Source organism: Amblyomma mixtum, chromosome 8 (genome assembly GCF_055824585.1).
Source record: "Amblyomma mixtum isolate Tamu chromosome 8, ASM5582458v1, whole genome shotgun sequence".
Taxonomy (NCBI): Eukaryota; Metazoa; Arthropoda; class Arachnida; order Ixodida; family Ixodidae; genus Amblyomma; species Amblyomma mixtum.
In genome coordinates this window covers 8,729,994-8,756,893 of record NC_143019.1, presented here as the reverse complement: position 1 = coordinate 8,756,893, position 26,900 = coordinate 8,729,994, and the positions used below count along the sequence as shown (strand labels likewise).

The 26,900-nt window shown below is 48.1% G+C and overlaps 1 protein-coding gene across 1 annotated transcript in view; it reads left to right on the top strand.

Annotated features, from left to right (window-relative positions):
* Positions 1-26,900, top strand: part of LOC149331279 (arylsulfatase B-like) — a 54,007-nt gene that overhangs the window by 17,450 nt on the left and 9,657 nt on the right. Inside the window, exons 4-8 of the mRNA XM_089556431.1 lie at positions 423-533; positions 3,025-3,150; positions 7,732-7,858; positions 13,343-13,636; positions 26,482-26,672. Of these exons, the coding sequence (XP_089412557.1) occupies positions 423-533; positions 3,025-3,150; positions 7,732-7,858; positions 13,343-13,636; positions 26,482-26,672 (849 nt within the window). The remainder of the gene's footprint in view (positions 1-422; positions 534-3,024; positions 3,151-7,731; positions 7,859-13,342; positions 13,637-26,481; positions 26,673-26,900) is intronic.

Here is a 26,900-nt window from a genome sequence, read left to right as displayed (position 1 = left end):
AAGCTCTCACTGAATCCATTCCTTATTAATTTATTTCAAAATAACATGTTAATAAAGATTATGCTGCGCAAATAACACAACAAAATATTTATAAAATAATAAATGCAATTCGTAAAACACAAAGTATAAAAATTTTGCATTTGCATACAAAATTCAGATACGAAAGTAGGTGTCAAGAGAAATAAAAACGCAAAATTACAGCAGCGTAATTTAGGCGACAGGCCACTAACCTTCAATTATTTGTAAACAATCAGAGGTGTTCAGTAAGTTGGGTGGAAACTTGCTCAATTCATCCGTAGTGGATGAAAGGACAGCATATTAATACTTAAATGTAAGCTTTGTAATGTGTTAGCGATTATTTACGATGATTCCTTATTTAGATGCTTGAAATGATGCATACTGACGCTCTTTTGTTTGACCAGTGGAATTTAGGATACTCCAGCCTTAACTACACGCCTACGTACCGGGGATTCGACAGCTTCTTCGGCCTTTATTCCGGGCCAACAGACTACTTCCGCGAGATACTGAAATACGTACGTATTCAAAAGCGTTTCGAACTCTACGTGTGCCTTTTTTACCGTGACTAGCTGAGGAACCACAGTAATTGTGCACACTCATCATAACGTTCTTCCTTGAGAGGAATACGAGGTAGCGGGCGTGTGTGAACGATACCTCATTGCTGGTGACCGCCAAGTCAGTTGAAACAGCCAAGCATATTTTAAACTCAGAACTTCCGAGAGTCAATAAATGGTTTTTAACAAATAGATTCACTTTGAACATAGGCAAGACTAAATATGTTATATTTGCATCCCCTTATAAAAGGTACCAGAATACCTGCTCCGCAATATCGATAGGAGATAAATAAATTGAAGTTAAAACTATTCAATACCTGGGTGTAACCTTAGACGCTGCATTAAACTGGAAACCGCATATCGAAAAATTGCGCAGCAAGCTATCTTATGCATGTTTCGTTTTGGCTAAAGCTCGGCGACATTTTGAAATACACACTAAAAACAATACACTTTAGCTTCTTCCAGTCCCAATTAACTTACTGTGTAGAATCATGGGGGTTCACTTACATCACTTACATTGAACTTGTTTTACGCCTGGAGACGCGGGAACTGAGAATAATGACTTGCACAACACCGAATACGCCTTCTCGCCCTTTGTTTTTTAGGCTCCCAATAATGCCGGCATTGCAGCTTCGAGATTTTCGCGTTGCACTACTCGTACTAAGAGCCCTCTCCGGCACGTCCCCCTTTCCTTTGAACATATTCCATAGAGCCCCAACTAACAGCCGTTCAGCTGCACAGGGAATATTTCTGGTCCCTGCATCCCGCAATGACTATGGCCAGCGCCGCTTTGAGTATCAAGGGGTAAAAATTTGGAATAAAATCTCTTGTGCAGTCTTAGCAACGTCTAATCCTTATATTTCACTGAAGACCTTTTTTTCTCAGAAATAATTATGTGATTTACAATGCAAATCACTTAGTGCTTGTCTTTTATTATTCTCTGTAGTGTCGATGTTGGGTTTGCTACTCATATTTGTCATTGAATAATCACTTGTAAGGCAGCTGCGTTTATTTTGTATAAAGAATGCTGTTCCTGCTCCCATATGTTTTTTTGCACACTCTTCTATTTTTTGTCATTAGCTCTTTTGTATTTCTGTAATCTGAATCATCTTGCTTGTACGCTTTGCATTTTTCCACCATTGATATGTGTATTATTTTGGCATGCAGTAGAAGCATTTGTCCTCAATAATCTCTTTGCTTTTATTGCATGGATCCATTACCAGCCTTTGGCTAAGGATCCAAACAGTGATGTTATGTACTGTGCTGAAAAAATGATAATAAAGAATTGAATTGAAAAAATTGAATTGAACATCGAAAGGAGAAAGACCCTCCCGCAGTTGGTCGCGTAACTGACCAGGCCAGTCGTAGCTGCAAAATACCCGGTCGCCTCTCTCAATGAAGTTTTCTTTGAATGGCACGGCCCGTTTCCGCTTGCTGACATGCCCGCATGCGCAATCTTAGAAGGTGGAAATTGTGCATGTCCAGATCACATCGAGGGCCTAGGCGCTGACATACACCTGCACTGTGCGGGTTCGGTGACAGTTCTCCTCACCGGAGTGTGCCGGCCTCAAGGGGCGTGTCTTAACCGAGCGTGTCTTCAAATTCAAAAGGGCCTTACGCATGCTTGTAAAGCTGGTTGGTGCATACTTGGAATCTGATTCTGGCAGAAAGACAGGCACTCGTTCAAATACGCTCAAATATTTTGTTTACGGAGTGTTTGTTTCGTTTGAGCCGGCACCCTATACTGCGGTAGTACGCGAGAGGCTCTAAAGCACTCAGTAAAGCAAACGGTGGTAGTGAGTAGCTGTCGTTAGCTATAATAGTTATGATGGCGCCAATTTGGTGTTTGAGTCCTACTATTCTTTGAGATTTACAGGGCGTCCCAGCTAACTTGACCCAAGGTTTAAAAATACGCCGGAGCACTCTAAAACGGCGCAATCAAATGTATGTTGCTCGCTATTGTGTAGAACAAGTCACACTATTTTTCGTACCGAGCTTAACTGCATAATTAGTCGAGGTTAATTAACCAACTTCACCAGCAATGAAGATTGAAGAAAAATTCCAAAGAGAATGTTGTGGAGTAGCCCGCAGAACGTCCAATTGAACAGCTTCTCACTTTCCCTGTACCACGTATAAGCTTTTTATTCCAGTGGAGATGCCCGCGAAATAAAAAAACTACCACGTGGCATGCCCCCTTGCGCGTCGCGATTGGAGTGCTCTAAAACCTTATGCACAAGAACGAACAGATCATTTTGCTCGATGTGCTGGCACCAAAAAGGCGACTGCAAAGACGTAGCAGCTGACTGCGATTTACGCTTGCGGTATGTTTCCGCCGCAGCGGTTGATGATAGCGATAAACAGACACAGCCGACCCTGTAAGGAAAAACCATGGGGCAGCTGTGGTCGGTGTTTTTCTCTAGTCCTGACTCCAGCGGTATTCTTCCGCTTATAGTGGGACAGAGCCGGGCTTGACTTCTGGAAAAACACGGATGCTTTTTGGCCCGACGGCAGCACCTACGGCACGACTTTGTTAACAGAGCATGCCACGTCCATCATTGCAAACAGAAACAAGACAAAAGTGAGCACTACCTTTCAGTTTCGATCTACGTTCAGACATCCATTATTTGCTTCAAATTGCTGATTGGTTGAAAATTGAATACAGCAAATTATGATCGCGTAAATTTCAGCATGTTCTGGTAAAATCAGTCATGATTATTTGCATGACCATGTAAACTACGGATTTAATTGTCTGATCTGACCACAGAAATTAACTTTCCCAAGGAACAGCACATACTTCGTCGGCTATTCCAACCTAAGCTTTTTTTTTTAGTTTTTGACAGCGTCGCAGGCTGCATTATGCAGCAAAATCAGTCTTCAGCCATCATTTCCAATACCGCGTTACTCCTCGAAGGCTTGCAGTGCAGGTCCGAAACTAAAGGCTTTCAATGCCTGTACACTGCTCTTCGAGAAAACCCTGTTACCATTCTCACCTGGTCAAACGGAAAGGAAAGGTGTCTTTCTCTCACCAGAACCAGATCTGTAGCGACGGCATCAGTCACGACAACAAGATACCGTGTAATACTATGCAAAACATGGTAAATATAAACAGGGATCGTGCTTTGCAAGCTTTTACTCCTTTTCATTGCGCTGTCATTCCTGACAAAACAGTAGAATGGGGGCGACGAAACGAAAGATTCCACTCATGGCTAGTCCGCTCGCAGCATTGTTGTTAACCGTCCTACCCTCGCTACATCAAGCCCGCCTGAGTCGCAAGCACTATGAGCCGCCAATTTGTCCCACAACCACTGCACAGTTTCTTTCGTTAGCGAGATGGGATTATGGGCGAAAACTCGCCAGTCATGTCAAGCGCGCCGTCGTTATCTCGCATTCGTTTGCATCGGTAGGCCTACAAGTGTTGCATTGGACGAAACTCGTTTATCCGCCAAAGTGACGTCACAGACGTGTTTCTGCTGCGACCACCTGACGTCCTACGTCACCGACAGGAGCGGCCAATGGCAGGACACGAATTGAATGTGCAAAGTAGTGATGAGTTACACTATACGCCCCCACATTTCTTATAGTAAGAATAAGATTTTTTTGGCCTGTTACCACCGATACATCCGATACATCCGATCGCCGATACATCCGTTTTCTGCAGCGCTTGCCTCTGCTTGCACAACCTTCGCTGCGCGCAGTTCCCTTATCTTCCGTTTCAATGCAGTTGAGGCCCACGGAGCATTTTGAGAACAGAACGCTATTGCTGCATGCCCCTGCTTTGTTCGCGCACTGGCGAGCACGACTACCTTGAAGTTAGCAAGAAACCTCGATTTGTTAGTTTCAAGCTGCTTCTGAAATTAGCATTTCCTTCATGACCACCGCCCACCGTCTTCAGTGCTGGAGTTTGGGAAGAACACCGAGGAGGAGTCGTTTCAAGTTGGGGTTGTTGAAAATCTGGCCCACTTTTCCCCGACGCATTGCAACGGTGAACACACGGACGCACTTATGTGAATTGTGGGAGGCGTATTAAACTCATTACCACACCATCAGCTTGGGCTTGATGGTTTCTCATCTGGTCATTAAAAGCGTAGAACGAAAGACTATGGGAGGGGAAGCGCCCACAAGCGTTAATTCTCCACATTTTTTTTTTTTAAGATATGTAGGCTTCTTGCGATGTGTATTCGAAACCGAATCATGACCATGCAGCACAACACCGACAATTATGCTGCCTTAAAATAACAGGTTTCCTGGTCTCTTGAATAAATTGAATTGAATTGAGTTGAATTAGTTTTATGGAGGGTGTTTCTAGCCACTTTACCAGCTATTTCGACAGACTCAACAATTTCGATGTTCCTTCTATGTACATCCCCCGTCTTTCCCTCTAAAGTCCACACTATTAACATCGATTTATTATATTTTGAGCGCGAGGTTTGTAGAGACTTGTCCAAGGATTGAGGATACTCCCAAAACACGGGTTAAAAATGCAGACTGTCGCTATCTGTAAGCTTTGGGTGTGTGTGGCAATAAATTTTTAAGCATTTAATTTATGCTACCTTTAGGACAAGTGCATAGATTGATATATTTGCAGTAAAGAAACCAGTTTTTCGAGGTTGTAGTTATGCCTCTTTGGTTAAGCTCTTGTGGTAACGCGCAACTAACTGAAAGAATAAAGCCGTGCGGTTGGTTTTAGTAAACAAATTCCGTGCTACCCTGCCGGTTTTCATTGAGTGCTATGAAGAGTTCGTTGCCTGGTTGGTCAAAAATAAAAACGGTGCCACAGTTTTACATTTGCTTCGAATACACTCTTTATTCCTTTGCGCTATGTTCCACAACCTTGCCTTTAAAAAATGTGCTCGAAGTTTCTTTTTTTCCTATTACTGCGGAAGCATTATTAGTCCTATTACGGGAACAGCAGAAAGTTGGGCTATTTGGCTGATAATCATACCGAAAAAATTTGCGCAGGAACACGAGGACTGAGGTGAGAAAAAACAAGGACGAAACAGCAAAGAAAAGACAAGGAAAGCTTAGTCCTCGTGTTTCTGTGCAACTTTTTTTCTGTATGCCATTATTAGAAAAGCCGACGGCGTGTCTTAGTTACACAACATCCCAGTCATGGAAAGATAAATAGGTTGGTTTATGGTTTATGGGGTTTTAACGTCCCAAAGCGACTCAGGCTATGAGAGACGCCGTAGTGAAGGGCTCCGGATAATTTCGACCACCTGGGTTTTTTCAACGTGCACTGACATCGCACAGTACACGGGCCTCTAGAATTTCGCCTCCATCGAAGTTCAGCCGGGATCGAACCCGCGTCTTTCGGGCCAGCAACCGAGCGCCGTAACCACTGAGCCACCGCGGCAGGGCAAAGATAAATAGGGCAATGTCATCAAGCTGCCTTGTGAAGCGCACAGCATTCCACGCATTCTGATCTGTTGAGTCACATGGCGCGCAGTTCTTTGCGCGTGTCTTTCACTTCACTAGTTTTATTGTATTTATGGAGCGCGGTTGCCCTCCTTCAGTGCATGCTTTTCCTCATCTATTATTAGTTGCGTCATTGTATTTTTGTTAACCTGTGGTACATTCAGCCAAGCGAGAAGAGTTTATAGTGTCCCCCCCCCCCCCTTCCAATAATGCCTTCGGGCGCTGCAAGTCTCTGTAATAAATAAACCCGAGAGCCGCCACTTCAGACTATCATATAGATATCGTTCGGGAAAATATAATCGCCACTGGTAGACCTTCGTGTGGCACCTGTTTTCCCGATACTCGTACTAAAATTTCGACGCCACCTTTTGACGTACAGCGTTCCACGAGATGTAATACGATTTCTCGTTGCATATAGCTTACATGTGCTAGTCAAGTTGGAGGCTAGCTTGCGACAGGCATTCGAACCGACGACATATATACCGTCTTCGCCAAAAGTAACCGGGCAACAGTGGTTTGTTCTTCAGCCATGTAAAGAATCCCCTATGGAGGCATTTAAGCTTTGAATCTGTTTAGAGTAAGGTGAATCCTTCTCCTCACGTTCTGACACTTTGTATTCTTTACAGTTGCCATAAACGCTCCGTTATAAGGTTGAGAAGCTAAAAATGGTTGCCCGGTTAGTTTTTGGCAAACGGAGTACAGTCGCGGGTAAAAAAGATTAGCACACATGACGGAACACCACAGCGCCAGAATGACAACGCGTGGCGCTGCGGGTGGCGAAGAGGCTGATAACGAGAGTGCCGAGCCGTTCCCATTCTACAGCATTAGGGGGGTTCAGTGGACTGCCACGGACCAGCAAATTTACTGGCTAAAAGCAGCACTATCATCTATTGTTCCCGCGAGCTCCTTTTGACAAACCATCGCAGACAAAAAAAAAACAGTAATAAAAAGAAGCCATCTTTGCTTGATAACCGAGCTAAAATAAATGCCGCATGCACAGTCACGTAGGGTCGGCACTTCAACGCTTGGGCGGTGCACGCTTGATAAAGCTTACTTCCTGCCGTCCCCCCCCCCCCCCCCCCCTACGCTGCAAAAATGGAAACGGCCCGTTAGGCAAGTCTGCGTACCGCAGCGCCGCGTGGTGAGATATACAAATTCTGATCACCAATGATTTGTGCTAATATTTTTTGCTCGCGACTGTAGCTTCCATTGTGTGCTTATCATACTTTCGTATCAAAACTTTACCGTTCTGGGTAGTTTCATACGATTTCTCGCTGCATACAGCTTACATGTTCTAGTGAAGCTGAACTGTAGTCTAACTTGTGACAGAGATTCGAACCGACGACATATGTACCTTCAGCTGTGTGCTTCCAGACATTCGTACCAAACTTTTTCACAAACCATTTGTCTGTCAGCGATCTGGGCTGTGTATACGATTTCTCGTCGCATATATATTACATGTTCTAGTCAAGTTGGAGTCCAGCTTGTGACAGGGATTCGTACCGACGACATAAGCACCTTCAATTGAATGCCTTCTCAGACTTTCATATCAGAGTTGTTATGCAACTGTTCGTCGTACAGCGTTCCGGCTGTTGTCACATGAACCGACGGACAATACTTCTTTCGCATTCCAACACGTACGCCATCTTAAGTTTCTCTGCCGAAGTGTTCCCTTCGATAATAACCTGACTATATGCCCGGCGAAAGACAGTACTGAACAAATGCTAATTCTCGCTGCCTGCAGCCTCTCTTTCTATACCTGGCCCAACAAGGAGTCCACGGCGTCTACGAGCCAGTGCTACTCCAGGCGCCCGAGGAAAATGTCGCCAAGTTTTCCTACATCAGCGACAAGAACAGGTCCATATACGCAGGTGAATAGGGGTATTGATTCATCCTTAACAAATCTAAGCGCGAGAAGGTGTAACCCAAGCAGCACACGCAATCGCCTCAATATTGTACATGGCTGGTTTAACTCTGGTCCTTTGTCGGAGCGGGCTTTGCCAAAACATTTTCAATATTGGGCTCATTAGCTGTGCTGCTCGGGAAGTCTTACCTCAAGTAGCGCACTATCTTTGGGTGCATATTTCATGCGTGATGTAAAAATTATGAAAAAGGAAAATATAAACAAATACTGTTTGAATGCAATGCGAATCAGTTAAAAAGTACGCAATGCAAAATTTACGAAAGTTACAAATATGTAATTTTGCCACCATTGCAGCTAGAAACATAATGTTTCTATGGATTCAAAATTTTGTGTTCGTACCCTTTTAAGGACAAGTGGTCACCCCCATCTGCATACAAGCTGTGGGTAGCAATTCTTTTTTGAAGACTGCCTCGAATGAAAAAAGTAAAATATTGCCACTAATATACCGGTTGTGTCCGCGAACACTTTCAAAAATTGGGTTCAACATAGCAAAACATAGATGTAGGATCACACTCTCTGCCCAGGCAGACACAATATAGTACAAAACCCCTATAATTACCCATGTAATTAACAAAAACTCAACAATTAACTTTTTAATTATCGTAGGTGGGGGTTAGTCCCAGTGTGGAGTTTGATGCCGTGACGAAGACGATGTTCTATTACTTTTGAAATGAAGAAAAACGGAAGAAAACGAAGAAAGGGAATATTTCTAGAGCCGTGCAGCGCGAAAAAATTCGACGTTTCCTCCCGCACGCGACCGAAACTGAACGCATGAGGAGCGCCGCAAGTATGGCGTAGGCGAAGCACCCGGTGGTGACGTGTCGTAATGAATGCAGCGCCCATTTCGAAACGCGTGTGCTAAATTTGCTCGATAGAGAACCTCGGCGCTAAGCTTATACCGCGCCAGGCGTTATCGACTGCTTCGTCGCTCAGAGCAAGAAAAATTACACTCATGGTCTGCTGCGAGGCCGTCGCTTTTGGGAACACTGATAAGCACACCTGGCGCTCTGCCTGTCTGGGTAAGTCCGGAAAGGGTTTTTATTTTTTTTATTTTTGTCACTAGCTTCGTGAAAGGGATAAAGGTTCTCCTCACGGACAATGCGCAGATTACTATTTAACGTTAACAATTTCCGGTATATCGACATGCTATGTATTATTTCTGTCAAGCGTCAATTTTTTTTATGCGGTATCGGCTTGACTGCTACAATAAATGTTAATGACTTCGTGGATGAAAATGTTCTAAATGAAAACATTGCAATTTTAGCACTAAGGTGCTTCGTACCGGCTGGCTCAATACAGTCGCCGTGCGCTGGATGAGACACGTCCCGTGCTGTAAGAAGTGCTAGAACTTAATTAGGATGTCTTGTCCGCAGATATTTAGCACTTCCTTGCTATATAACAAACTGGAATGAATGAAATTTGTACCTGTTATGGATTTAGTTGGCTGCAGCCCCACTTGGACACTCCAGGAAAGAACGAGTATATGGGATGAAAAGAAGCCGTTTTCACATCACGTGTTCAAATGCTTGCCATCCATTTCCGATGCACAGTAGATTGCGGTAATTGATGGAATTCACAGCAGAAATGACCATCTCTCGGGGTGTCTTTTCAATTGATATCTTGATACGATCCTTCAGGTCTTCGAGGTTCGCTGGCTCCGTATTGAAAACTTCGCTCTTAACGTATCCCCAGGGGGCAAAATGCAGTGGTGAGAAATCGGGTCATCTTGGAGGCCACGCACTTCCACACATTCAAGCGATATGAAACACTGGCACGGTAATGGCCTTGTGACACGCGCAACTGAAAGAGACTGCGCTTTATCGGAAAACTGAAGCTAACACACGCTACCACAACCTCAAGAAGAACAGCCCGATAGCACACAGCCACTGCCGCGCAAGCTGTCCTAGCAACGCTGACAAAGCTTTTTCTGTTTCGGACGTGGTTCCTGATGCGCAGCGATTGTAAGAAAAGATATGAGCAGCCTAGCTACTGAGTAAATGAATTCAAGATGACGCACAAAAACGAGCCCGTCGGGCAGCTATACCAGAAGTGGCGCACACACACACACACTCAGAAAAACACCTGCAGATGCACCTATCTGGGCTCTGACTGGACTGTGACTATTTCTCTTACTCCGACCGACGAAGCAGTCGATAACGCCATACAGAAACATACTTAAAGAGCGGACACTCAAGCCGTTTCGCGGCCGAGCAAAAAAGGGTCTGACCACCCGCCAGGCGGCCTATGTTGCTCCCACTCTACTTCAAAGGTCGACAGCTTATCATACGTCCACCGCGTTGCATCCAAGCGGTCCGTTTTCATATAGAAGTTGGCGCTGCGCCAATCATGTGCCGCCGGTTGCGCCCACCTCAGCGCGCTTTTCAAACGCGCCGCCTCGTTTTTCCGGTAAGTTGTTCTCTTTCGTCTGCAGGATTAATTTTGATATTTCTTGAGCTAAGAACATTGTAGCAAGTCGTTTGTTATCCTGCGTGAACGTATTTAGGGCGTGTAGCATGTAATATGAGCCGCGAGCCATCCGTTTGTTCTTGTACTGTCTTTCCCGGAAGAGCATGTGCATTAATTCTAAAACGTAATTTTCCAAAAGCCACTCGCAACACGTTCCGTTTAAAACACAGAATTTATCGATGGCTCACCCGTATCGTAACACAAACATTTTATATAGAGTGGTGGGAAACGAACAGCAGAAGAGAGAACCCTAAAATATGAGCAAAAAAAATGGCCTGGCTTAGCTTATGGTTAAGCCTAGGATGCGAAGCATACCGCCGGCGGAGGCTGCGCGTCCGCAAGCGAGCGCACGAGTTGAGCCCCAGCTTTCACAGCTGTTGTGACGTCATATCACGTGGTGTGCCGATGTAGGTCAAGTGGTAGCTACGCGGCCGCGCGCGGCGCAGCAAGGAAGAGCTCGGTTGTGCGGCTAGTGTGCTTCGCATAAAAAGGTTGCATCGTGGTGGAGCAGCGCAAAGGACGGTACACAAGAAACAAGGAAGGACGTACACAGGCGCTGTTTCTTCTGTTCCTTCCTTGTTTCTTGTGTCCCGTCCTTTGCGCTGCTCCACCACGATGCAACAGTAACAACCAGCCCAGCAACTTGCTCTTCCAAAAGAGGTTGTTTTAGGTTGCAGCGCAACAAATTCTAATACGTTTTATTCAGTCATAATTTCTCATATCTGTGTCAAGGATTTCAGATGGTCGGCATTGATAGGTACTACGTTTTTTAGCCATAATACCAAACTGAAATATTTTTGTTCAGAAAGCAACACCATGCGAGTCGCCGAGCCATTTCGCGGAGCTGACACAAGGCCATACTGCGCATGCGCGAGGACGGCGCACGGCTGGCGGCGCGCGCGCCGCCGTCTCTGCGCGGGTGACTCGGCACTGCCACCGCCGCCGTCGCTGCGCGGGTGACTCGGCTCTGTTATACCCCGGCGTAACGCGCGCGTGCGCTACACTGCCGCGTCACGTTGGGCAAAGCGAGACCCTGTATACTCCGACGCTGCTTGACCATCGTTTTCGGCGGCTTCGTCGCACTCTGATGGTGCTGGCGTCGAAATGGAACATGTGCCTATCCTGCCCCAGGAGCGGCATAGCTGTGCACATCTGGCGTGCAGAGGGCGCCGCCGCTGCCGCGCGCTCTCCATCGCCTCTCTCTGCCTCCTCGTTGCTTTCGCAATCCTCCAGGTTTAAACAGAGCTAAATCACTGCTATTTTTTTTTTCTGGAAAAGCTGTGCGCCATGTGACGTCACTGCTCCTCGCGCATCCGAAGTATGGTCTTGCCTCAGCTCCGCGAAATGGCTCGGCGACTCGCGTAGTGTTGCTTTCGCAACAAAAATCGCAATAATCGCCTTTTACGTAGACTGCAGACTTACTAGTGTGTTACTAGGATGTATTGAATACGTTGTGCATATTTTGTTCATTTATTACATTACACAGCAGTCCGGGTGCGGCTGCAGCAGCAGTGGAGACTGTACAATACAATGCAAGAATATACAGTCTAGCCAGGTTATAACGAGGTCGGCGGGAATAGGAAATCACTTCGCTATATCCGCTATTTCGTTATATGCGGACTACGAAAAAAAATGCAAACATCGGCATACCGATTTATTGCCGCTGAAAGAAGTCGTCTAGCGTCCCCTGAACACGTTACGCGAGTGCGGACTTCAGGATTGCGGCTTCCATACCATCCAACTGCGAACCAAAGATCTGGTCGAACTCCGGACTCCCGAGGTACATCCGTAGCGTGTCAACAGCTGCGATGGCCGCTGCGGAGGTGACCGGTTTAGGGGCACAACCAGCATCGTCGCATTCGCTGTCGGAGGCGCTCTGCGCTCAGTTGTCCGTTCACCAGCTAGATCAAGTCGAATAACTCTGTCCTTATAAACAGCATACAACGATCCGCGATAACGATAAAAATGAGCCACGCTTCCAACATGCACAATGCTGCCGCGCTTTCTCCCTGCCTTGCGCACCGCGGCACCGACATAAAACAAAGCGCGCGCTGCCACACCTCCTGCAGACTGCAGTGCAGCCGTGGCGCCGACTGCCTGGGAGAAATAGAGAACCGCGATTGGCCAAGACGGCCGCTTTCTGCGACGTCATCGAAAAAAAAAAATCGTCTCTGTTCTTTTTTACATTTTTCCCCTGCGCGGCGTGCTATACCGCTCTACGCCGCGACGCCATTCAAGAACGGCGCAACACGAGACCGGCGTGCCATGCGATGCAGTGAAGCAACCTTTCGCTCCGCAGGAGAGCAGACGACACCACGAAAGGACGCCGTCAGCCGAATTTTGCTCTTATTTTCGCGGAAAAAATCGCCTCAAGGACGCAAAAATGGGTTGATTGGCAGATTATTTTTCGGTTGGTATTAAATCTCTTCGTTATATCCGCTGAAGCGCTCTTATTTACTTCGTTAAAACCGGACCCAAAATGTATTGAAAATGCAAAAATGGGAATGGGAAATTGAAATCCCTTCGTTATAACCGCTATTTCGCTATAAGTGGCTTCGTTATAAATGGGCTTGACTGTACTAAAATGCAACTAAAAATTACAGCTTAAAAAGATAGGGACAATGACGTTGATGCACAGACAAATATTTTTTTTTTAATGGGAGGAAACGGTCGGTACCTGCTAGTGGATTCCAAAATTCAATGGCAGGAGAGAAATCTATATTTAAATGTGTTTGTGAGCGCGTAAAAAGGTAGAATGTTAAGCGTGTGATGTCTTCTACTTGACCAAATTTTGGCCGAGGTGGTATGTTCGTTACTAGAGAGGCGACAGGACGAATGAATAATGGCGTGAAAAAAATTTCAGCTGTAACATGCATTCGTTTCTTCGCGATCACAGACAACTAAAATAGCTACATTAATGTTGCATACTCGTAATCGTCCCGTTGTTCTTGCTTTTGTCTGGCAGGAATGGTAGACGTCTTGGACCAGTCAATCGGAGCACTGCTCGAAGCACTCGAAAAGGCTAATATGCTCCAAGACACTGTCCTGGTGTTTAGCTCGGACAATGGCGGCGACCCGTTTAGCGAAGGCCGTAACTATGGCTTGAACTGGCCCCTTCGAGGCGCCAAAGGCACTGCGTGGGAGGGCGGAATTCGCGCTACTTCCTTCGTCTGGAGCACACGCCTCAAGAGAACAGGAGCGATTGCCCCTCAGCTCATGCATATCATGGATTGGTTTCCTACAATATATTCTCTTGCCGGTAAGTGCAATGGTCCTTGCTAATTACCAACTTTTAATTAAAAAAGTGTTTTCTACATTCTTGTTACATTACGTTAAAGTTAAACCCCATAAAACCAAACTAAACCAAACCATCACGTTGGAACGGCCTCAAGGGTACACGGTAAGGGATTGGCCGCCGCAGTGGCTCAGCGGTTATGGTGCTCGGCTGCTGACCCAAAAGACGCGGGTTCGATCCCGGCCGCGGCAGCTAGAATTTCTTTGGAGGAGAAATTCTAGAGGCCCGTGTACTGTGCGATGTCAGTGCACGTTAAAGAACCCCAGGTGGTCGAAATTTCCGGAGCCCTCCACTACGGCGTCTCTCATAGCCTTAGTCGCTTTGGGACGTTAAACCCCATAAACCAAACTAAACCAAACGTTAAGGGATTGTGTGCCCGTTTCAAGGCGGTTCATTTCAGGAAATTCGCTCCCTTGCACATGCCTTTGTTGTTCAATCGGTGGCCGTCGTCACAGCAGCATGTCGCTTTAGTCTTAGAAACCCGCAATGGCGGTAGAGAGTGCAGCTTTACAAGAGACTTCCGGTCTTCTTGATACTATAGTGGGCATGGGCAAAGCGCCGCACAACGCGATCCAAAATTTCGTCATCGCGCTCATATTTCGAAGACCAGTAGTGACTGACTTCAAGCACAAACTCACCTCGAAGCTTTCTACATCAGCTTAAAATTACGAGGAACTTTAGCGGCTAAAGTGGTGAAAGGCGAAAGCCTGAGTGCTGCATTCTGCTACGCGATTGTTCACTGCACATTTTGTTCGTGCATTAATTAACTGCCAATTAATGACGCTTAAGCTTCGCCTTTAGGAGTGGAACGCGACAGCGTGCTGTAGCGCTGCCACGGAGTCCAAGGAACGCCACCACCCGTTCGGCGCGATGCGTTGCCCTTTGAACGCAACGCTTTTTGAGGAAAGGAAATGGGGCTGTAATTCTCTGTCATCTCGGTGGACACCTGAGCCGCACCGTACAGGAAGGGAGGAAGTGTGAGTGAAAGAAGAAAGAGGGGTCGTAATAAAGAAAATGAAAATTGTATTTGAGGAAAGGAAATTACGCATTAACTGTCTCACATATCTCAGTAGCCGCCGCGGTGGCTCAGCGGTTATGGTGCTCGGCTGCTGACCCGAAAGACGCGGGTTCGATCCCGGCCGCGGCGGCTAGAATTTCTTTGGAGGAGAAATTCTAGAGGCCCGTGTACTGTGCGATGTCAGTGCACGTTAAAGAACCCCAGGTGGTCGAAATTTCCGGAGCCCTCGACTACGGCGTCTCTCATAGCCTTAGTCGCTTTGGGACGTTAAACCCCATAAACCAACCAACCAACATATCTCAGTAGACACTAGTCGAAAATTGTATTTGAGGAAAGGAAGTTGCGCAGTAACTGTCTCACATATTTCGGTGGACACGCGTCAAAATTCGCGCGCGGTGACGTCACGACAATTTGGACCAATCTGAAACGCGGACAAATACGACTTGCTCGTCGGTAAATTTTCAAGTGTAACCTCGATTGCCGGTATCCTACGCTGCCTTCTGTAGCTTTTCTTTCATTTCTACTTGAAAATAGAACGATACCAATTGTCGAGGAAATAAGAATCCTAGGCATGTATATTAACAGAAAAGGGAAAAACAAAAGTACGCTAGACAAGCTCAAAGCGCAAGCTGAACTTGTCGTCAGAGCCTTCAGAAAGGTATCTAGAAGGGGGGAAGGACTCTCAGAGTCCAGCAAACTAAGACTCACGCAGGCCTTCATCGTTAGCAGGATATGCTACGCAACCCCATTCCTGAAAATAAACAAAACCGAAGAAAAGGCATTAGACACAATCATCAGAAAATGTGTCAAACGAGCGCTAGGGCTGCCCATTTCCACGTCCAATGATATACTGGAGAAAATGGGCCTGCATAACAATTGGAGAGAACTGACTGAAGCGGTTAGAACATCGCAAATCGAAAGGCTAACATCCACACCCGCAGGAAGGAAATACCTAGAGCTAGCGAAATGGGCAACCGTAGATAGCACAGTGAACACCAGAACAGATCTGGGAAGAGAAATAAGAGAGCATCTTATTATCGCTCCCATACCTAGAAACATGCATCCCATCCACGACAAAGGCAGAAGGAAAAGCAGGGTCGCACAGCTGACTGCTAAGCTAGGCAAGATGCCACAGGGAACCGTGGCCTACACTGATGCCGCGGTAGGCACGCTAGGAGACACCGTCTCCGTAGCCGTCGGGGACTCAGGCAGAACGTTACGCATTGTAAGACACCTTGACTTAAAACCCCTTGTGGCGGAGGAGGTTGCAATAGTGATCGCTCTAACTCAGCCAGGTACCAAATACGTAGTAAGCGACTGCAAAGCCGCAATTAGAAATTACAGCAAGGGACGCATCCACGAAATGGCGGCTAAATATCTAAAAGACTTTATCCCAGCCCACAATCTTCTAATTATCTGGACCCCAGCCCACTCGGGTCTGGTTGGAAACGAGGCCGCCCACAGGCTCGCCCGCTCCTCTTTACCTCGGGGAGCCGTGGACACCTCATACGAATTCAGCATTAAAGAGGAAACCAATACCTTTAATAGCATCACAGACATTCAGAAAAAGAACAAAAGGATCTATCCTCCTCCGGATAGATCGCTTAGCTCGGCTGAGGCCTATGACTGGAGAAGACTCCAAGCTAGAAACTTCGCATCCCCGCTCTGGAGGAGCTGGACAGGAGGTGACACGAGGGAGGATGCGGAGGTGTGCGAGTTCTGCGAGCATACCGCTACACTCGAACACATACTATGGAGATGCCCCAGTGCCCCAGGATATGGCAGAATCAATAATGCAGAGGAATGGGAGACCATACTCAGAAGTGCCGACCTTAGCATACAACGATACGCTACCCGCCTGGCAGCAGAAGCTGCGCGACTATACCGTTGCTAGTCTTCCAGCTGCGACGCTGCCCCTCCCCGGACGCCTGCGTGCGGACCCGGAGGGGCACGGGTCTTCTTCTGGTGGTGGTGGTGAAAACATTTATTAATCATAGAGAGAGGTGTTAGGGGTCGTGACCTGAAGGGTCACGCCCTTACAACCACTAGGTGGGATGCCTAGTCAGGCACACCATTGGCGTTTGCCGCAGCCCGGGCGCGCTGCGTTAAGGCCCTTTGGGCCTCGAGGGTGCAGCAACCGGACAGGGTCGCCTCCCAGTCCTCTCGGGTGGGGTTCGGGATAGGGGGTAGGGATGGGTTCTGCTGGCAGGCCCACACCATGTGGTAGGTGTCAGACACCTCCCCACAGTGTGAGCACCGCCCGTCGAATTTAGGATCGAAATGCTTTAGAATTGCCGGGCACAACATCGTGTTGGTGAGCAGGCGCAGGAGTACCCGCTCGTTGTCCTTCCCCAGCCCTTTGCATGGGGTGGGAAGAGTTTGGTGCGTGGATTTGTAATAATCGCATATTTCCTTAAAAGTGTAAATCGGATTGAAATGAAAGTCCTGGTCGGCGTCGGGTCCCGTGGGAAATGCCCGGAGAGAGAGCGCGCGGGCGGCGGCGTCGGCTGCCTCATTTCCGTGGACGCCTTGGTGACCTGGAGCCCAAACGATAGATCGGTGCGCGGGATCCGAGTCTCGGCTACAATTTTGGTAAATACGATAAGCTAGGGGAGTAACCCACCCTTGCGTGACGTTTCGACAAGCCCCTCGTGAGTCGGTGATTATGTATTTGGAGGAGGTGTCAGAGGCTGCCAAAGCGATGGCAACCTCTTCTGCGGAAATAAAGTTCACTCACTCGTCGGTAAATTGGTTTTTGAGGAAAGGAAGTGTATGCCTCTCATATCTCGGTGGACACCTAAACCTCGCTGTAACGGGAAGGGAGGAGGATGGGAGTGAACGAAGACACCGTATTCACTAGACGCACCTTTGTTCATTCGAAAGCATCGAGCTGGCATGGCGGAGTGGTAGAGTGCTCGACTCGCACTCCGGAGACCGGGGTTCGATTCCCCAGCTCCGCCAATTTCTTACTCGGTTTAATTTATTTATGTGGTCTGACTAGAAAGGTTAATTAGACTAATTCGTTAAGTAAGCAATTAACTAAACTCAGTCACACTTACTTGGAGCATCACTATACGATCCCTTTAATTGGTTGCATGGTTAGTAGCCAAAGTACAATTGGCCCCGTTTGAAAGACGTCACAACCGTTTCGACCAATTGAAAAGCGTGACATTTCTGTCGACAGCTCCTGCTTACAACGATGAGGCATTAAAGGCTTCCGCCTTAAAAACTCTTAGAACTTGCGGTGGCCCACGCTGTTTTAATGTCATTACTCTCATGGCCGAACATTGAATAACTCAAGCCTCAACCTATCCTCAAGCGTTAACCTAACTAAAACAAAACCTGACTGCTCGCCCAACCTTGCATTTAAAATCTCAGTCAGTACAGATTAATTTCCACCTTTGGAAAACTCATTTATTAAGGCAAAGTCATTATTAGCCTGTAGCTAGCTCCATGACTCACTCGTGATTTAAGGCGGCGGTCATATTTTGTCTAGCGCCGAAAATTCCATCCACTAAAGGTTGCAATCCGTTTTAAAGAACTTCTGAGTTTGCCCACAGTTCTGTGGGCAGATTGTGAGGACGTCACAAGGACACAAGGCCTAGGTGGGTTGCCTCCCCCCTAGGGTGGCCACATTGGCCTTCCCTCCTCAGCAAATTCTTCACTCGAACCATCGCCGGTGACGACGACGCCGCCATATTTTGTGCAGAACAGGAGCCTTAAAACTATGCCGGTAATATTTTGGTTTCATATAGCGGGATTACGTCTCGAAGTGACTCAGGCTATGGGGGACGGCGTAGTGAAGGGCTCCGGAAATTTTGACCACCTGGGGTTCTCTAGCATGCCCTGACATCGCACAGTACACGGGCCTGTAGTATTTCGCCTCCATGGAAATGCGACTGCAGTGGCAGTGGTCGAACTCGCCTCGTTCGAATCAGCAGCCGAGCACTATTACGCGTAGTTGAAGAAGGCGTGTTACGCTGCTAGCCACTCTGTGGTGCCTTCCCGTGGCAGGCTCCTTCCTCTGCTCCTTCCATTGCATTCCTCTGCTTCTCAGACAACCAGTTGCGCTGACGACGCCCACGACGCGGAAAGCTGGAACGAACTCTTGATATGCGCTTTAAAACAGACGACGTTTGCGTTTGCTCTCGCAGACATTCGTCACTGTCGTAGCATAAGGTAGGTGCACTAAATTATGGTTTTACTTGCGATCAGTATTCCGCAAGATTCCTCCACGCTGAACTTCTGCATCAGTAAGCTTCAGAAGAGCGAATACATCCTGAATTCTGTGTTTCGCCTCCATTTAAACGGGCCGCGCCGGCTACCATAGCACGCTCCTCGTCGAGCTCAGAATGAGCTGGGCTGTTTACCCTGAAAACGTTGCAATTACTTCGGCTGCGATGGCCGCATTTGGATAGATGAGTGAGGCGAAAGGCACCCGTTTGATGTGTGATGTGAGTAAACGTTTCTAAAATGGCATGCGGTTAGGCATTGCTCAGCACGAAATGCTGTGCGGCACTACCGCCACCAGTCTGGGGCGTCCATTCATTGACCTAGTGACCCAATTACATGTGCTACTTTGAGGCTTCACACAGAGACTCACCACTGAAACTATGAGAGTGCGGTTACAATTGTTTTCGCAAAAAACGCATCTTTTCTTATAATTGTTTGTATTAAGGGAGTAATTACTCATTGGCATCCACCCAAGCGCAGCCATACGGCTACAAAGGAAGGCTATACAGCTTTCCTTTGTAGCCGTAGCCGTCCCGGTTAGCTCAGTTGGTAGAGCGACTGCTCCGGTGAAGCGGTAGTCCCGGGTTTGAACCCCGGACCAGGACGAATTTTTCTTTAACTACGAAGTTTCTGAGACTCTATGCGCTTGGATGGATGCCAATGAGTAATTACTCCCTTATTACAAATTTACTCTACCTTGAGGAATTGCCCTAAACATTTGATGGATGGATGGATGGAAAACTTTATTGAGCAAGTGAGTTTGGACCGTACAAGGTCTCAGGGCCACCGCACAGCCCTCACATTACGCGCATGTGTCCAGGCCACGTAGGGCCATGGCACTGGCACCCCGGTTCACACAGCGAAGTTGCGCGTCCGGGTCCTGTGACGCAAGGAGGGCCTCCCATTCCTCCCATGTACCGATGGCGGGCTGTCCCTGCGGGGGAGGATCGGCAGGGCAGCCGAAGAGGATGTGGTCTAGGGTGGCGTGCGGTTCTCCGCAGAGAGTGCACTCGGGGGAAACATGGCGGAAGTGGGATAGAAGCTGAGGGGTAGGAAGAGTTCGGGTCTGGAGTCGCCTCCAGAGGATTTGTTGGGAGTGGGATAGGCGGGGGTGGGGAGGGGGATAGAGTCGACGGGCAAGGCGTGCTTGTTGAGTTAGTTCTGAGAACGTGTGTGCCCGCTCCCTCGAGAAATCCCGGCTGGGGTCGCCCTTTGCCCGGCAAATAAGTCCTCGGGCTATGTTATCGGCGGCCTCATTTCCGGGATTGCCAGAGTGAGCCGGCACCCACACGAGCTCAATACGCCTATCGGGATTTAGGGTGCACATTCTCAATATCTGCCACGCAGGGGGATGGACGCGTCCGCGGGCGAAGTTAAGATTGGCTGTTTTGGAATCGCTTAGTATATAAGCCGCATTGGTTTGGGCAATGGCTATTGCTATAGCTGCTTCCTCTGCTTCTTCCGGGGTACAAGGTGGGTCTATGAAATGGGTAAATGGGGGGGCTGCTGGATGATAAGCCACAGCTACTGAACGGTCTGTACCACACGCGGCGTCCACCCAGCGCACATCCTCTAAAGTGCCATATTCTGTATGGAGAGCTTTGGCTCGCGCGACTCGGCGGGATTGATGGTATTCAGGGTGGACATTCTTAGGAAGGGGTTTCAGGATAAGCGCGGAGTGTATGGCGCGAGGGAGAGAGATGAAGTCTGTCGTGTGTGCCGGTATGCGAATTCCCAGAGAATCCAGTATATATCGTCCAGTTTCCGTGCCAGCCAGACGAAGGTACTGTGTGTAGCGATGTGCATCTATAAGTTCTTGTATAGTGTTGTGCATTCCTAATTTTAAGAGTCTGTCCGTGCTAGTGCTCTTTGGTAGGTTTAGCGCTGCTTTGGTAGCCATGCGGATAAGAGCATTGATCTTGTCTTTATCCGAACAGGATAGGTTTAGGTAAGGAGTGGCGTAAATAATGCGGCTAAGCACAAACGCATGCAGCACCTTGAGATTATCTGCTTCATCTAGACCGGCTCGTGAATGTGAAACCCTTCTAAGAAGATGGATGACGGAGTAGGTGGACTGTTTTAGTGCTTTCAATGTAAGGTTGTTTTTCCCCGTGTCCTGTAAATGCAGGCCAAGAATGCGGAGGGTAGGTGTTTGCGGTATGGGAGTGTCATGCAGGTAGATAGTGATGGGGGAGGTAGGGACGCGCCGCGGGCGGATTATGAGGAGTGCTGACTTTGTGGGGGAGCATTCAAGCCCAATGTTTGCCGCGTGAGTAGCGATAGTTGTAGCGGCTTCCTGAAGGGTCGATTCTATGTCGCCATCCGAGCCGTATGTGGTCCAAACCGCTATATCATCCGCGTAAAGTGTGTGTCCTAAGTGCGGGATGCGGCTGAGAGCCTTGGCCAGGGGGATGAGGGTGAGGTTGAAGAGGAAGGGAGATAACACCGCCCCTTGCGGGGTACCAATGTTACCAAGCGTGAAGGGGGGGGGGGGGGGGTCTGTATGTCATCTATATGCAGTGAGGCTGTGCGACCGTTTAAGAAGGCCCGGATATAGTTGTAGGTCTTAGGCCCCAACTGCAGCTCTTGGATGCCCTGCAGGATGGCGCTGTGCGTAACTTTGTCGAATGCTTTGGTGAGGTCGACTGCCAGGATTGCTCTGGTGTGATGTAACATGTCATTGAGGATAGCGTGTGAAATCTGCAGTAGGGCGTCCTGTGCCGACAGGTGGGATCGAAATCCTACCATAGTATGTGGGTATAGTCCATGGGATTCCATGTGTTGCGTGAGACGGGTGAGGATGACATGCTCAAACAGTTTGCCCAAGCACGAAGTCAGCGAAATGGGACGGAGGTTTTGGGCGTTAATGGGCTTGTTTGGCTTAGGAATGAAAATTATTTTCCCGTGCTTCCATTCAGCAGGTAGCGCCCCCATTTCCCAGCACTCATTGAAGTAGTCGGTGAGAAGGGAAATTGAACGGTCATCTAGATTTCTGAGCATGACATTTGTGATTTGGTCCTCCCCAGGGGTTGAGTTTCGGAGCTTGATAAGGGCTGCTCTGACTTCAACCTCCATAATGGGGGCGTCGAGGGAGGGTTGATCGGGGCCTACATAGTCGGAATATGATACAGCTTGGCCCAGAGTGGTATAAGTTGATTGGAGTTGGCGTAACAGTGCTTGATGATTTTGACGATTTTTATGGGTAAGTCTTTTCAGTGTGAGCCGAGTTTGCTTTTTAGCTTGAGTGGGGTCTATCATATGTCGCAAAAGATGCCAGGCCCTGGTGGAGGAGAGATTACCTCGTAATCCGTCACATAATTGGTGCCAGTTAGATTTACTGAGTGCGGCACTGTGTTCTTCTATTTGTTTCTGTAGTTGCGCTAATTTTAGCTTAAGTTTCCGATTTTGCTTCTGGGTTTTCCAGCGTGTGAGGATACTGTTTTGAGCTTGGAGTAGGTGCGCTAAGCGACTGTCTGCAACGGGAGTCTCGGGGGTGGCGTCTAATGTTTGCGTGAATGCCTGGACATCCTGTTTCAGCTCTGTCATCCATGTGTGGAGGTTAAAGGGGGATTCTAATGTTTTGGCCTCTCTGTGCTTCCGAAGATTATCCCAGCTGGTAATCCTGACACGGTAGTTTTTAGCTTTTTTGGCGAAATCAAGTTGTATAGTTATGATATAATGATCACTGCCCAGGGCCTCATTTGAGTTTGTCCACACCGGTGTGGGAAGGTTGCGACCAAAAGTAAGATCTGGGCTTGTGTCGGCAGTGACACTATTACCGATTCTTGTAGGTGTGCTCAGATCATTATATATGGACAGGCCGTGCATCTGAAGGGTGTTGCGCAATTCCGCTCCTCTTTTGTTAGTGCGTGTGTACCCCCAGTCTACATGTGCGCAGTTGAAATCCCCTAATATAATGAGGGGGTCCTTTTTTGCAGCGTTGGAGGCGGCTTTAATTAGAGAGATTAAATCTGAGACCGGTTGCCTCGGAAGGAGGTAACAGTTGAGGATGAAGAGGGGTTGAGATCTGTGAGTGGAGGGGATTAATTCTAGGAATGTGTGAGCTACCGGCGAGGTTAGTACATGACAAGTGTATGGTACGAAATGTTGGAGATACGTGGTAACCCTGGGGTTTGGAGTGGTGTCGGACGGTACCAGAGGGTATCCTGGCAGCGATAAATTTGTGCCAGCATCCTGAAGTGCTACTATATCAGGGGGTGTGGAGGAAGCAGAGAGGAGCTGCTGCAGGGGGTCTCGTTTGCGACGAAACCCCCTGCAGTTCCATTGTAGGATGCTTAATTGGAGATTATTGCCCGTCAACTGGGCCATGCTGGAGGGTGGGGGGGCGGAGGATGGGAGCAGCTATGGGGTTGCTAGCTGGGATATGTGAAGACATTCCAGCAATTATTTGTGGAATTTGTTGCAGAATAGCAGAGGTTACCTGACTGATAATAGTTTCTGTAAGCTTAGTGATGGCGGCTTCAATGTAATTTTGAGTCTGAGCCAGAATACTGGCTTCGAGCTGTTGGGCAAAGTTTTGTAATTTAGAATCCATGTCTGGAATGTCGCCTGGTCTGCGTTTCTTGAGGGGGGGGGGGGGGGGGGGGTGGAGGGTTGGGGTGTAGGTGAAGAGGTTTGGGGTGTTGGTGAAGGAGTGGGTGGAGAAACGGTAGGAGGGATGGAATTAATGGCTGCCCTAAGATGCCTTACCTCTTCCCGCAGGAGAGCTATCTCTTCCTCCCGCTGTGAGGTTTGGGGTGTACTGGTGGGTTTGGTCCAGGCTCGCTGGTGATCTTGATGAGGCACTAGCGGTGGAAAGTCCTTTGGAGTGGGCACTGGTTGCTTCGGTTTCGGCGCGGTCTGTCTACGAGGTGGAGGGGTCCTGGCTTTGCACGAGCCGGTACCGGTAAGGTGGGAACCACCACAAAGAATGCAGCTTGGCGTGCATGGGGTCTCTTGAGGGGTGTGCTTCTCGCCACACCGCGGGCAAAGTCCAGCCTTCGGGAGAGGGCACACGTCGTACCTGTGTCCAGGCTTCCTGCAGTTTGTGCAGGCATCGGGGCTTCCCTTGTATTTGGTGCAGCGGTGTACCACACACATATATTTAATTGTGTGAGGCACGGGACCTGAGGCAAAAGTTATTAAGATGGACGTTGTTTTACCCATGCGTCGGGCCGCTATAATGTTAGCGTCCGGGTTTCTGTACTGTAAGTCAGTTAGGATTTGTTCTGGTGTCTCGTTCCAGTAGGCCCGGGAAATGACGCCCTTGACTGCCGCTGGAGGGGCCGCGATGTACGCGGCTACCGGGTATTGTAGTCCATCTAAGGTAATTTGCTGAATTTTCACCAACGCCAGAGCTGTTGCCTCCGCCACCGTCGCCACTGTGAAGGTGTTGTTAGTTGGGTGGATTCTTATGTGCAACTCGCCAATCACTGAGCAGCTGAGCGTCGAGTGAAGTGCCTGCAGGATACTGGGAGCCGGGATCTTCTCCAGGGAGAGGCCGCCTCGCGGGCGAAAGACTACTCTGATGGTACCCGCCGGCAGTGCGGCGAGTTGCTTGCTTCTATGGACGACGGCGCGCGTCATGCGTAGGAGCTGTGGCGTCTCCTTGAACGCGCTTCGGGTGTTCCCAGATGCAGCGTCCGGTGGCGCGCCGGCGTTGCTGGCGTTTGGTTTAGGTTGAACGGTGGCCGATACCGGGTGTTTTGGGGGCGAATTCGAATCCGTGGTCCGATTACGGTATGCGTGGAGCACAGTTTTCCACTCACCAGGGTGGCAGTCCAATGGGTTCAAGGTCTCTCCATCCACGGGCTCCTCCATGGCTGTTGGAGAGTGAGGAACGCGGCGCGCCGGCGAGGCTCGCCTCGATGAGGCGAGGGTTAGCGCAGCGGCGTGGCTGCCAGAGACATTTTCAACAGGTAGCTCACCGAGGTCATTGGGCACATCCAAAAGATGGTAGCGATTGGGGTCCGTGAACCTTCCAGGATCCGTTGAGGGCCTTGGTGGGTCCTAGAAAGGACTTAGCTGGGCACAGGAACCAGAAATTGGCGGAGCCGATAATAAACGCGTCCGCTCACTCGGGCCCCCTAGCGGCCAAATTCCAAACATTTGACGAACACTGTTCCCAATTCGAGTTAATGATCAATTCGCTCTCGCCCTACCATAAGCTTGCCGTGCCGGTTAGCTCAGTTGGTAGAGCGACTGCTCCGGTGAAGCGGTGGTCCCCGGTTCGAACCCCGGACCAGGACGAATTTTTCTTTAACTACGAAGTTTCTGAGAAAGCTGTATAGCTTTCCTTTGTGGCCGTATGGCTGCGCTTGGGTGGATGCCAATGAGTAATTACTCCCTTATTACAAATTTACTCCACCTTGGGGGATTCCCCTAAACATTTGACCAACACTTGTAATTGTTTATATCTCCACCAATACCAACAGTGTCCGAGACCCATTTTGCAGTGCTTGGTGGGGGCTTCTGACTGCACATCGGGCCTATTTACGATTAAGGTGAACGTAAAATGAGGTCGCTTTGTGCACTCTCAAAAGGTACACGTATTGGGCCAGGAATGCATTTCAGTGTTGATATTTTAAAACAGGTGCTCACAATAAGGTTAGGCGCGTCACTCCTCGTTTAAAATATATTGCGCACCTGTTACAACGGCTAATAATTAATAGTATTTTTTGCCAACAACAGGCTGTGAAAATGACAGCAACAAAGCGGTCGAGTATGGCCCACTGGAGCGGAAGAGCGGATACCTGCACTATTAGCACTGTGCTTTAAGAAGATAAGAATTTATTGGGTACATATTGGTTACATAAAATCAGTATACAGGCGAGGGTCCCAAAGTCAAGCAACTGTCACGGGACCCCCGGTAGATTAATACTAACTTGAATAAAACACAAGCAGCATCACAGACAGGTACAATTAGCAGCAATAACAATGGTAATTTAAGTAAGTAACAATGAAATAGATTAGCAGGGCAAAAACAAACAGACAAGCAAAACACGAATAACAACCCACTATAAATAATATTGTACAGAATACAGCGTTGTGTAAAGACATATAAAGAAACAATTGAGAATACAAGGATACAGTTGTCAAAAAGCAAAAAAGTAGAAATTTCTAGCAAATAATTAAGGACAAGAATTTTCTAAAGTGAAAAGAAGCAGTTCACTCCACATTTTGCTGCAAAATAAAACTTTTTAAATTCCATTTAGACATAGACAAAGACATAGGCGATTTTAAACTCAGGGGTAAATTTTTTCTCACGGAAATGCATGAAAAATGAGAATGACGTTTTTCATAATTAGTAAAAACTTGGGGAGCAAGAAATTTTTTTGAGCTGCAAATCTCGTAGGGTTACAATTTTTCAAAAACCATTCGTCAATAAATTCAAAAGAAAGTGCAGTGTTCATTAATCTAAAAAACATGATGGCTAGGTTGTAATGAAATAAATTTCTAACGGATAAGATATTGTATTGACGAAGCAAAGGGATAGCCGTAACAAGGTATGAACTGCGGGGTTTACAATAGCGTGTTGTTCTTTCGCATTCTCCTGCAGGAGGCAGTCAAGCATCCCTAGGGCCCCTGGACGGTATGGACATCTGGCAAACACTATCCACTGGTGCACCGCTTAAACGCCTCGAACTGCTCAACGAGATTCTTTTTGAGAAAGGGAACGCGGCACTGAGACACGGGAGGTTCAAATTGGTTCTTGGAGGCTACAAAGAAGAAGCAAGCCAACGATTCAAGGTCACTGCTGCATTTGCCTTCGTCCCGTTGTTATATACGACAGGACTTCCCATCGGAGCAACGTTTATTTCGCGGCACAAATGTCGCGACATGTATTTCAGGAAAGGCCAATTATGTTCCCCTCTTGCATGGTGTAAGAATATATTTGGGTGCGGACACTGCGCCCGACGGCGCGACCAGATTGTGCTCGCTCCTCCTTGCGCTTCTCTCGAATGCCGACAGATGGCG